Source organism: Brachionichthys hirsutus, chromosome 9, assembly GCF_040956055.1.
Source record: "Brachionichthys hirsutus isolate HB-005 chromosome 9, CSIRO-AGI_Bhir_v1, whole genome shotgun sequence".
Taxonomy (NCBI): domain Eukaryota; kingdom Metazoa; phylum Chordata; class Actinopteri; order Lophiiformes; family Brachionichthyidae; genus Brachionichthys; species Brachionichthys hirsutus.
Genome location: NC_090905.1, coordinates 7421334 through 7431943, shown reverse-complemented (window position 1 = coordinate 7431943; position 10610 = coordinate 7421334). Strand labels below are relative to the sequence as shown.

The 10610-nt window shown below is 48.6% G+C and overlaps 1 protein-coding gene across 1 annotated transcript; it reads left to right on the top strand.

Moving 5' to 3' along the window:
* Positions 1 to 1990: 1990 nt before the first annotated feature.
* pfas (phosphoribosylformylglycinamidine synthase) lies at positions 1991 to 10436 on the top strand. The gene is made up of 27 exons (XM_068743669.1): positions 1991 to 2164; positions 2245 to 2380; positions 2529 to 2634; positions 2740 to 2938; positions 4015 to 4120; positions 4230 to 4370; positions 4454 to 4578; positions 4678 to 4806; positions 4897 to 5034; positions 5404 to 5532; positions 5627 to 5700; positions 5782 to 5938; positions 6010 to 6071; positions 6154 to 6315; positions 6412 to 6630; positions 6766 to 6996; positions 7136 to 7316; positions 7408 to 7491; positions 7603 to 7758; positions 8151 to 8270; positions 8371 to 8516; positions 8601 to 8809; positions 8921 to 9011; positions 9087 to 9201; positions 9273 to 9422; positions 9549 to 9689; positions 9859 to 10436. Exons 1-27 carry the CDS (start codon positions 2044 to 2046, stop codon positions 10167 to 10169), a joined length of 3939 nt encoding a protein of 1312 aa, XP_068599770.1. The 5' UTR covers positions 1991 to 2043; the 3' UTR covers positions 10170 to 10436.
* Positions 10437 to 10610: the final 174 nt, after the last annotated feature.

The following is a 10610-nucleotide window of genomic DNA, read 5'->3' as shown; positions in this document are numbered from 1 at the left end:
ACTCATACCTGTACGTATGAAAGGTTGTGTGTGTGTGTACACAGATGTATCTTTTTCCACTTGTTCAGTGCACTTATATTGGACCTACAGTACATAAGTTCCATATTTTAAACAAAGAACCCATTCATTTCTTTGGACCACACGGTCACTCGGACTCCTCTTTCCTTGAAGGCTGGCTGGGCCTGTCCATTTACGAATCACGTCTGCATCATCTGGAATAACCAGTCGAAGATCATTTCCGACTCAACCACTGCTCGTCTCAGTCTGATCCTTCTGTGTTATCCGAGGTGCCTGCAGACATGTAGCATGCATGTGTTTTGTGGGGGGGGGGGTGTTACAGTACACAAATATGTGAACTGATGTGACCTGAGGCAGGAATCAGATCTGCTGTCCTTCCTCCTGGTCTGAACTGATCTGTGAATTTGGATGTTCAACACTGATCCTCAGTCTGTCTTTGTCTCATTTTTTAAGTGGGAAAGTAAATTTATGGTTGTCGCAATTTATAGAAAGAGTAGTAAGTGAAGGTGGAGATGAAGGTATGACATGTACATTGTTTTTTGTACCTTGGCTTTAATTTATTAAATATATCTAAGACTGCAGCTCCTTTTGTGTGTGGGAGTGAATTTATTTTTTCCAACACCTCCAGTCCATACATCCTGAAGATATAAACTCCCGAAGAGGATTAACTCAAATACCAGTACGACTAAAGGGCACGGAGAAACGTTTCAGAGAAGAGTTTTCGTTGTGTTTTGGTGTGTTGTTTTTGCCAGTTTTAGAAATGTAGAAATCCATAAGCAGTCCTTTTCAACCACTATAAAAAAAAGTTTTTAAAGATCTTATTTGATGAAAAGCTGCTTGCAATAACAAAGACTGGCTGTGCGTCACATTTCAAAGTGTCTTCAACAACGTTCCCTCTGAGGTGCGCTCGTGCGTAATTACGCATTTCTGATACGGTCTTCGCGCTGTGGAAATCTACGTTGCGCACAGTTAAACATTTATATAGAAGGTGAAGTCTTTCTCTACTCACTGAAAGGTCACAGGTTTTTATTCAATAGGAAGGTAGACATTGCGCATGCGCAGGAAGTTAAGTTTGTCCCACGTGGGCGTCGGTCCTTCCATCCTGTCCTCAGCAGAGTCAACCAAACCACCGTCTACTAGCAGAGGGACAGGTCTCCCCGGGACAGCAGGGATCGGAGGCATCTCGGCTTTCTGTCCCCTCAAAGGACCGGAGCCGCTGAACGTAAGCTAAGCTAACGCTAGCAACGAGCTACTAACTTTCCTCCCCGTGTCCTCCATGCGTTTCTACGCAGACGCACTAGCTAATCGATAGATCTGAACGCAGCGCGTGCGTGTTGGTCTGTGGGAGTGGGCGCAGTGGGGACTCCTGAGTCCTGGCCGTGACCTGCAGCCTGTGAGCTCACTTTGCTGTTTGATTTGATTTATGAATGGCCGATGACGCCACACACTTCTTGCTTGTTGTGCACTTAGATATTCATATACTGTGATTCTGCTCATGCAGGCGTTCAGAAACAATCGTTTCCCCATTCATTGATTATCCAGGGCTGAAGCTGTTCTACTCTATCATGATTTAGTTGCTTCTTTAATCTCTTGAGTGGTTTCAGGTGTTTTTGAACATCAAACATTTCCTTCAGTCTTATGACTCGAAGTTTTCTCCCATGAATAAGAATACAAAATCAATGATTTTCTGCTGCTTGAGGTTCGTTTTAATATCAAACAGGACTGGAATGATTCCCTTCCAGTTTGATATCATTACCGGTCGTTGTTTTTTTGGAGTTGTAGAAGCAACGATCCCACTTTGAGTTTCTGTATTGATATTTTTCCTCTTCTGCTTCAAACGGAGACAAAGGTCGGCTTCAGTGAGAGGATACGAGTCGTTATTTATCAATGATTATCAGCATCGACTCCTAATCCATTATACTATTGATATTTCCCGCATCTTCGGTTTTCCATGATTGATTTTTTTTTTTTTTTAAATGAAGGTCCTTGTCTTATCATCGGCTAATTTCTCCATCTCCATCAGTCATGGCTGTCGTGAGGTTTTACAGTGATGAAGCCGTGGGTGGGCGAGCCTCCCAGAGGGCAGCGAAGCTCTACCCCCACCTGTCAATCGCCTCTGAGCTGTGCTACAATGTGGAGCTGGCAGGTGAGCGTGTGGCGGCTAAACATGTAGCGGTTGGAAGCTTTTCCACACGCTGACCGTCCCGCCGCCGTTTTCTCCTGCAGGCTGCCGGAGCCTCGGCGCCGAGCAGAAGGAGGTTCTCCTCTGGCTGTTCGGCCCTCCTCTGCGGACCGAGCCGCTCTCTGAGAGTCCAAACCTCGCCGAGGGGAGCGAGGAGAAACTGGTGGAGATCGGACCCAGGTACCATGGCAACCACACGGGCTGATGAATGGACCTGTCTCACATGGCTCTGTGTTGCTATTGATATGATATACTGTACTATATACTATCATTTTAGTGTCTTCAGATTAAGTAAAGGTCCTCAAACTGTTGCCGTTTCGCTCTTCAGGCTGAACTTCTCCACCGCTTGGTCCACAAACGCTGTGTCCATCTGCCAGAGTGTCGGCCTCACTCGCGTCACACGGGTGGAAGTGTCTCGCAGGTTTCTCATCAAGGTTTTGCACACAAACGGAAGAAGCGTCTGCTTAAAAGCGTTTAATATTTGGTTTCACCTCCAATCCTTGCGTCTGCCTAATGAGAGACGTCTCTCTGTCCCCCAGCCGAGGAATGGACGCCGTTTGAAGGAGCTCAGCGGAGACATAAAGAAGCTGATTGAGTGTTTGCACGACAACATGACGGAATGCATCTATCAGCGTCCCGTCACCTCCTTCGCTGTGGAAGTCAAACCACAGCCGGTGTTCGAGGTGGACGTCCTGGGGAAGGGCCGTGCAGCCTTGGAGAAGGCAAATGGTGATCTTGGTGAGACTGCACTAACAATGTCTGAAGAATCTTTGTTTTTTTCCCCCTCTCCATTATCATCCTCTTTTTCTCTTTCTTTCTGTGCCTTTTCAGTCTTGCCTTTCTCTGTGAGTACATTGCGGCTGCTTCCGGAGCTCATCGTGTCACGTGCGCTTCACTGGTTGAAGTCACAGGACGGTAGCGATGCCGATCATTATCTCACACCGGCAAGCTTGTAATTAGGCTGTGCCTGCATCTAATGTCACGTGAAAAGCAAATGGAAGCCGAGACGAGAGAAGTGCTCCGTCTGTTAAAGGAAAAGTCCGATCCGACGTTTATTCTAAACAGTGTAATATTTTTAAATCCAGATTTTGGGATTATTTTATTCCTAACAGTTGCAATAAATATATATAAAAAAACAAAACAATTGACATATAAATGAATCTAGGAATCGCCTTATTGATTTCAAATTCCTCGTTTTGTAGTAGTAGTAGTAGTAGTAATTTTATTTCAGTCAGTATCTTAAATGAGAACAACCACAAATGTGTTTTTCACAGCATCAGATGATGACAAGCTGCCTGCTGCGACAGAATGTGGTGTTGGTGCTCATGCGCTTACTCCCCGCTGTCCAGCCTCATTAATATTCTCAAGCTGCTCAAACGCATGAGAATAATTACCTTTCACGCTTTACAGTCTCTCCTTCAGAAGATGAAGCGAGCTCATTATTAAAAATGAGAATCTGTGACCCTGGAGCTGCTGAATTTCCCTGAAGGGTTGATTTCATAGTCACCGTTTTGCTCCCTCATTTGATTAGGAATGTCGTCTTTTACAGAAAGGACACATTCTTAAAGGTTACATGAGATTATCTTATAACAGTGCATCGTTTAAATGATAATCCTTTATAATAACTCACCAATAACAATCCAAGAAACGATGTCCTTGGATTGAACATGAAAAGTGTGGCTGACTTGAGTTTCTTCTTGAAAATGCAGTCATTGTATGACGTGTGTGTGTTTATTAATTCTACAACCTGTCCAGTGCTACTTGGATCCACATGACCTTCCGTTAGCCGGGTCTCATCATGTGTGTTGACGCAGGTCTGGCCTTTGACTCCTGGGATCTGGATTATTACACATCACTGTTCCAGAGAATTGACAGGAACCCCACCAGTGTGGAGTGCTTCGACCTGGCCCAGTCCAATAGGTGAGCACGTCAGCTGGACGTCTTTGTGTTTGTTTCTTTGTGCATTGCTGCTTGGCTCTGGAGGTCTTCGTCACTGGTTTGTGGTTCTCATGTTTTCGTGCTGGCCCAGTGAGCACAGCCGTCACTGGTTCTTCAAGGGGCGGATGGAGATCGACGGGCAGGAGCAGAAAGAGTCTCTGTTCAGTCTTATAATGGACACCCAGCGGCATAGCAACCAGAACAACATCATCAAGTTCTGCGACAACAGCAGGTATGATTGGGGAAAGTGGGTTTTATTTTATATTTGTGTTTCTGTTCACGCTGACTCTGCGTCAAATGCGTGTGTGTTTCCAGTGGGATCAAAGGCGTGGAGCTGGAGTGTGTTTACCCTAAAGATCCATCCCAAGCCAGCCCTTATGAGACCCGGCGCTCACTCAGACACGTTATTTTCACAGCGGAGACGCACAACTTCCCAACGGGTCAGGACGCCACAAACGCCATGTTTTATTTTTAAATGTGTCTTTGCTGGCCCTTGTGTTGCTTTATGACAATCATGCTCCGCCCCTTCCGACCTGCAGGTGTAGCTCCATTCAGCGGTGCCACCACAGGGACAGGAGGTCGCATCAGAGATGTGCAGAGTGCCGGGAAAGGAGGTCACGTCATCGCCGGCACCGCAGGATACTGTTTTGGGAACCTGAACATACCAGGTCAGGGACGCGGTCTTCTACGCTCGCTACCTCGAAGGATTCTTGAGTAATTATTTAGCCTGTTTTTTTTCTGTCCCTCACTCACTTCAGGTTACGTCCTCCCGTGGGAGTCATCAGGAGAGGGCTGGGACTATCCATCCAGCTTTGCCCCGCCGCTGCAGGTGGCAATTGAAGCCAGCGATGGGGCCTCAGACTACGGAAACAAATTTGGAGAACCTGTCCTGGCAGGTAGGTCATGCTACTGAGGGTATCTTCTCAGAATCAGAATACTTTTATTAATCCCAGAGGGAGATTATTTATTGGGGACCTTCACTAAGCCAGAAACCTGGGATTGAACACACTAAGAATAATATCCCTGATCGTGGAGTAACCGTGCAATGACAGCAAATCAAATTGCAGTTGATACTTCATGCTTGACCTGCAAAAAACTTCAGTTGTAGGTGTTTTATGTGAAGTATTGCACAAACGTCTAAGAATACTACCAAACAATACAACCATGTTAGACCTGTTTTATAATCTTGCCTGAACAGTGATAATCTCATCAGATAATCTGACTTGTTAACAGGACCTGCTTCTTTTTCTAATTCCATCCTCTAGGTTTTGCCCGGTCTTTTGGAATGCGTCTGGCCAATGGAGAGCGGCGCGAGTGGATTAAGCCAATCATGTTCAGTGGCGGTCTTGGATCGATCGAAGATGCCCACGTAAAGAAAGACGAGGCAGAGACTGGTGATGTTCTAAATCCGCGTGATCAATATAGCTGTACTTGCACGCATCGATCGATGACTCACAGCACCTCCTCTGCTCTTCTTCTGTTGATCAGGAATGGAAGTGGTGAAGATCGGCGGGCCGGTGTACAGAATCGGTGTGGGAGGGGGCGCGGCGTCCTCTGTAGAGGTGCGTTGGCTAAAACAGACGAGCCGTTTCCTCCCCCAGGTGCGTGAGGTTCACAGCGTTTCCGTACCGTTCGCCTCTCAGGTCCAGGGCGACAACTCCAGTGCCAGGGATCTGGGTGCGGTGCAGAGGGGGGATGCTGAGATGGAGCAGAAGATGAATCGCACGCTCAGGGCGTGCCTGGAAAGAACTGGCGGGAACCCAATCTGCAGTATACATGATCAGGGCGCAGGAGGAAATGGTACGGTACCAAGGACCAATAGGAAGCTTGGTTAATGAGACAGACGTCTTGAACCATGTTGTTATCTACAGGCAATGTGCTGAAGGAGCTCAGTGAGCCAGCTGGAGCCATAATCTACAGCAGTAGATTCAAGGTAAGGGCGTCGAACACAAAGGCACGCCTTCTGTCGATCGCACTCCTTTTTAATTTCTCTCTGCCCCTTTTTGGTTTTCCAGAAAGGTGACCCCACACTGAGCGTGCTGGAGCTGTGGGGGGCCGAGTATCAAGAGAGCAACGCCCTTCTGCTCCGCCCGTCGGACAGGTGCTTCCTGGAGAGGGTGTGTCAGAGGGAGAAGTGTCCTGTTGACTTTGTGGGAAGCATCACTGGCGATGGAAAGGCATGTTTTCAGCCTGGTTTAAATGCTGAAATCAGTCCACACATGCGTACAATTGACACGTGGAAGGTCATTGCATTGATTTCACTGTCCCCGCAGATTGTGTTGGTGAATGACGAGGGCGACGGCGAGCGCTCTCCTGTTGACCTCAAGCTGGAGTGGGTTCTGGGAACGATGCCGCAGAAGGTTTTCAAGATGGAGCGTCTGGCCCGGAGCCTCCAACCACTGGTTCTTCCTGCTGGGCTGACAGTCAAAGCTGCACTGGACAGAGTCTTACGTTTGCCTGCTGTGGCTTCCAAACGCTACCTGACCAACAAGGTGTGTGTGTGTGCGTGTGTGTGTGTGTGCGTGTGTGTGTGCGTGCGTGCGTGTGTTTGTTACATCCCTGACTTCCACTCTCTTAAAAGGCGCCTGTGTGCAGACGCTTAATGTCTCCACCACTCCCTCTCCCAGGTGGACCGGTCCGTAACTGGGTTGGTTGCCCAGCAACAATGCGTGGGCCCTCTTCACACCCCATTGGCCGACGTGGCGGTTGTTGCCCTGTCACCATTCGGCCTGGAGGGAGCAGCCACTGCCATCGGGGAGCAGCCAATTAAAGGCCTGCTCTGCCCTGCAGCCGGGGCTCGCATGGCTGTTGGGGAAGCTCTGACCAATCTGGTGTTCGCAAGAGTCACTGCTCTAAAGGTGAACGGATGATGGATGGATGGATGATGGTCCCTTTCTCTTGTCCAAACTCGGATGATAATTTTTAGGCTCTTCATGTTGTAACTGATTATTTCCCCCCCATCAGACTCTTTAGTAAATTTCTGCTTGCGCGTTTCAGGATGTGAAGTGTAGCGGTAACTGGATGTGGGCGGCCAAACTCCCCGGTGAGGGAGCCTCTCTTTGGGATGCCTGCAAAGCTATGTGTGAGGTCATGGGTCGGTTGGGCGTGGCCATCGATGGCGGGAAGGACTCTCTAAGTATGGCGGCCAGAGTGGGAAAGGAGACGGTCAAAGCTCCAGGTACTCTTCACTGTGTGTCTGTCTGTCCATCTGTCTAAAGTGTGTTTGTGTCTCTGTCTTTGTTACTCACGGCTTCCCCCCACTTCTTCAGGCGCTCTAGTTATTTCAGCGTATGCCGTCTGTCCTGACATCACGGCCACTGTGACACCCGACCTCCAGGATCCAGACGGTCAAGGTATTTCACACACTCGCTGAAATGAGTTGAAAAGAACTGTCCCCATTTCAGCATCGACATTCTCCATGGTAACAGATGCCCCGCCTCCGACCCTTTGTCCCATGTCTGCAGGCGTGCTGCTGTGGGTTCCTCTCAGTCCAGGTCGTCATCGTCTCGGAGGTTCTGCCCTCGCTCAGTGCTTCAGCCAGCTGGGAGACGTCTCTCCTGACCTGGACGAGCCAGAACTATTGGCTGCCTGCTTCAACGCTACGCAGACGCTCGTACACGGTCAGCTTGGCTCCGTAGGCAAAGAGCTGCAGAAATAAAACGGAAGACCAGTTCACTGCCACTCAGCTCTCGAGCAAACTTTAGCTTTATGCTGGATTTATGTTTTGATTTAAAGCACACAGTTATCTTGGTTTGGATCCAACCTCTCCTCTTGTAACCCTGCAAAAGAATTGAGATAATGGTGGATGGATGGAGGGTGTTTGCTGTGATACACTGCCACCTAGTGGTTAATCATGTGTACTGTCAATTAAAAGCGGCTGGATGTTCCTACCTGCTAAATAATAATGAAGTTGCAGTACACAACACAACATAGCTGTTATGTTTTAAGGTAAAATACAAGTATTTGTGGACAGAAGTCCAAATGCTTTCTCTTTTTTTCTCCATTCGCTCAGATCGTTTGCTGAGCGCTGGACACGACATCAGCGACGGAGGCTTCATCTCTTGCTTACTGGAGATGGCGTTTGCAGGAAACCGTGGAATTGATGCCGAGTTGTCTTCACAAGGAGCTGGAAGTGAGTCCCCTGATCTGTCGGCTTGGTGTCGCATTTGGAGAGTCATATTTGCGTGGTTTGGATATCCGTGTCTTGAACTCATGCAGTGTTTTTTGCACAGTCATGGAGCTGCTGTTCAATGAGGAGTTGGGTTTGATCCTGGAGGCGTCGCAGCTCGACGTAGAAACGGTGTGTCAGAGATACGGCGATGTGGGCCTGCAGTGCCGCCGTATCGGCAGGACTCGCGCCTTTGGACCAGACGCCGTGGTGAGGCGTCGACCTCGTAATGTTCAAGTATTTTTCATCTCATCTGTGACTGACATTTTCTGTTCTGCCCAATGTTTGTTTCAGGTCAGTGTTCGTGTGGATGGACAGGAAGTGCTGAACGACTTGCTGCCTAACCTGAGGGCACTCTGGGAGGGCACCAGTTTCCAGCTGGAGCGCCTCCAGGCCGATGAGGCCTGCGTAAATCAGGAGGAACAAGGATTGGCCAAGAGGACGCAGCCTTACTTCAAACTCTCATTCGACCCTGCCGAGATGCCCGCCATTAGCCAGCTGAGTAAGACAAAACGAGACTGGTAGCATTCAAAGAGAAATAGAAATAATTCAAGCAGGTCCAGTGATGTGTGAAAATCCTGATCTTCTGTTCATTGATATTTTATTCTTCCACCTGCAGGGCAGCCTCGTGTCGCTGTGGTCAGAGAGGAGGGAAGTAACGGAGACAGAGAGATGTCCGCCTCTCTGCATATGGCTGGCTTTGAGGTGACTATTTAGCGGTTAATATGCTAGCTGTGCTGTATACCTGGTGCACATGGGCTCTTCTACGTTTGCATGCAGGTGTGGGACGTCACCATGCAGGACCTCTGCTCCGGCTCCCTAACTCTGGATTCTTTCAAAGTGGTCGTGTTTGTTGGTGGTTTCAGCTACGCAGACGTCCTGGGATCGGCTAAAGGTATATAAATACATGCACACGCACACACGAAGAGACAACAAGCAGTCTAATACTGTCGTCCTTCACAAAAGGTTGGGCTGCGACTGTGGCTTATAATCCGAAGGCTAAAGCCGAGTTTGAACGCTTCCGCCGTCGGGACGACACCCTGAGTCTGGGTGTGTGTAACGGCTGCCAGCTGCTCGCCCTGCTGGGCTGGGTGGGAGAGAGTGAGGATGGCGCAGGTAAGAGGGGGAAAAGAGGCCGTTTCCTATGTTGCCACAAACGGTCTTGCTTCAAATTTCAATTGCAGTCGTCAGACTTTTTGCTGCAGTTTCTGACTTTAAATTGCTTTCCAATTTTCCGCTCAGGCGCTGAAGTGGCGCTGACCCATAATAAGTCTGGCAGATTTGAGTCTCGCTTTGTCAGCGTCGGGATCCAGGAGTCCCCGTCTGTCTGGCTGAGGGGCATGGAGGGCTCGGCTCTCGGAGTCTGGGTTGCACATGGAGAAGGTAGAAGTAGACCTTGTTGTACAGTTTTGATAATTCCTTCGTATGGAGACAGGAAAGTTACTCTGAGTTACATTTTTGAACTCTGCCGACTTGCATGTGGCAGCCGACGTGTTCGTTTGACAGCTTTGTTTGCTCGTTACTCGTTACGCTGTAACCTCTGTCTTCACAGGGCTGATGACATTCCGGAGCTCCCAGGTCCAGGAGCAGATGGTTTCTGGTGGGCTCGCCCCCTTGCGTTACCTGAACGACCGGGGTTGTCCCACTGAAGAATACCCGCTGAACCCCAACGGCTCCCCAGAGGGTGTGGCGGGGCTGTGCTCCAGGGACGGGAGACACCTGGCCGTGATGCCCCACCCGGAGCGCTGCACCCTTAGCTGGCAGTGGCCCTGGACCCCGAGAGACTTCAGAGCATCTCTCACACCGTCACCATGGCTACGCATGTTCAGGAATGCAGCTGCCTGGTGCAGTAACACCCACTGATAATACTATTTTTGGTGTCCAAGTAGACATTTGGTCTTTTTTTGGGGGGGGTTGTGTCATTTGACACTCTAAGGTGTTCCTACTTGTAATCAACTGTTACTTCCTGTAGTTTTCTGATTTTGTATTTCATTACGATCATGATCAATAATACTTACTGAATTTGAGACTTTATTAATTCTGACAATCCCTCTTTCAAAAAAACATATTTTTCAGTTAGGTCTGTAGAACTTCAGCCAGAAGAATGTAATCCAATAAAAGTGCATGTTACACACAGCTTGTCCTGAACCATTCATTGCTGCTGAAGGTGCAACGTGAACCTGCACCTGGTGCATCACACAGGCGGCCTGTCATCTGAATGAGTGCAGATGACGAGATGTTAGAGGTGAATTCTATTTCAAAGAAAATAAAATTTTCTAAATTGGGCATCTAGCTGTGCTAACC

What these genes read in the sequence shown, in the direction of transcription:
- pfas (XM_068743669.1), top strand. Translation starts at nt 2,044, where the DNA reads ATGGCTGTCGTGAGGTTTTACAGTGATGAAGCCGTGGGTGGGCGAGCC. An exon ending in GCATCACTGGCGATGGAAAG is followed by an intron (nt 6,316 to 6,411) that starts GCATGTTTTCAG and finishes CTGTCCCCGCAG; the next exon opens with ATTGTGTTGGTGAATGACGA. An exon ending in CGTCCTGGGATCGGCTAAAG is followed by an intron (nt 9,202 to 9,272) that starts GTATATAAATAC and finishes CCTTCACAAAAG; the next exon opens with GTTGGGCTGCGACTGTGGCT.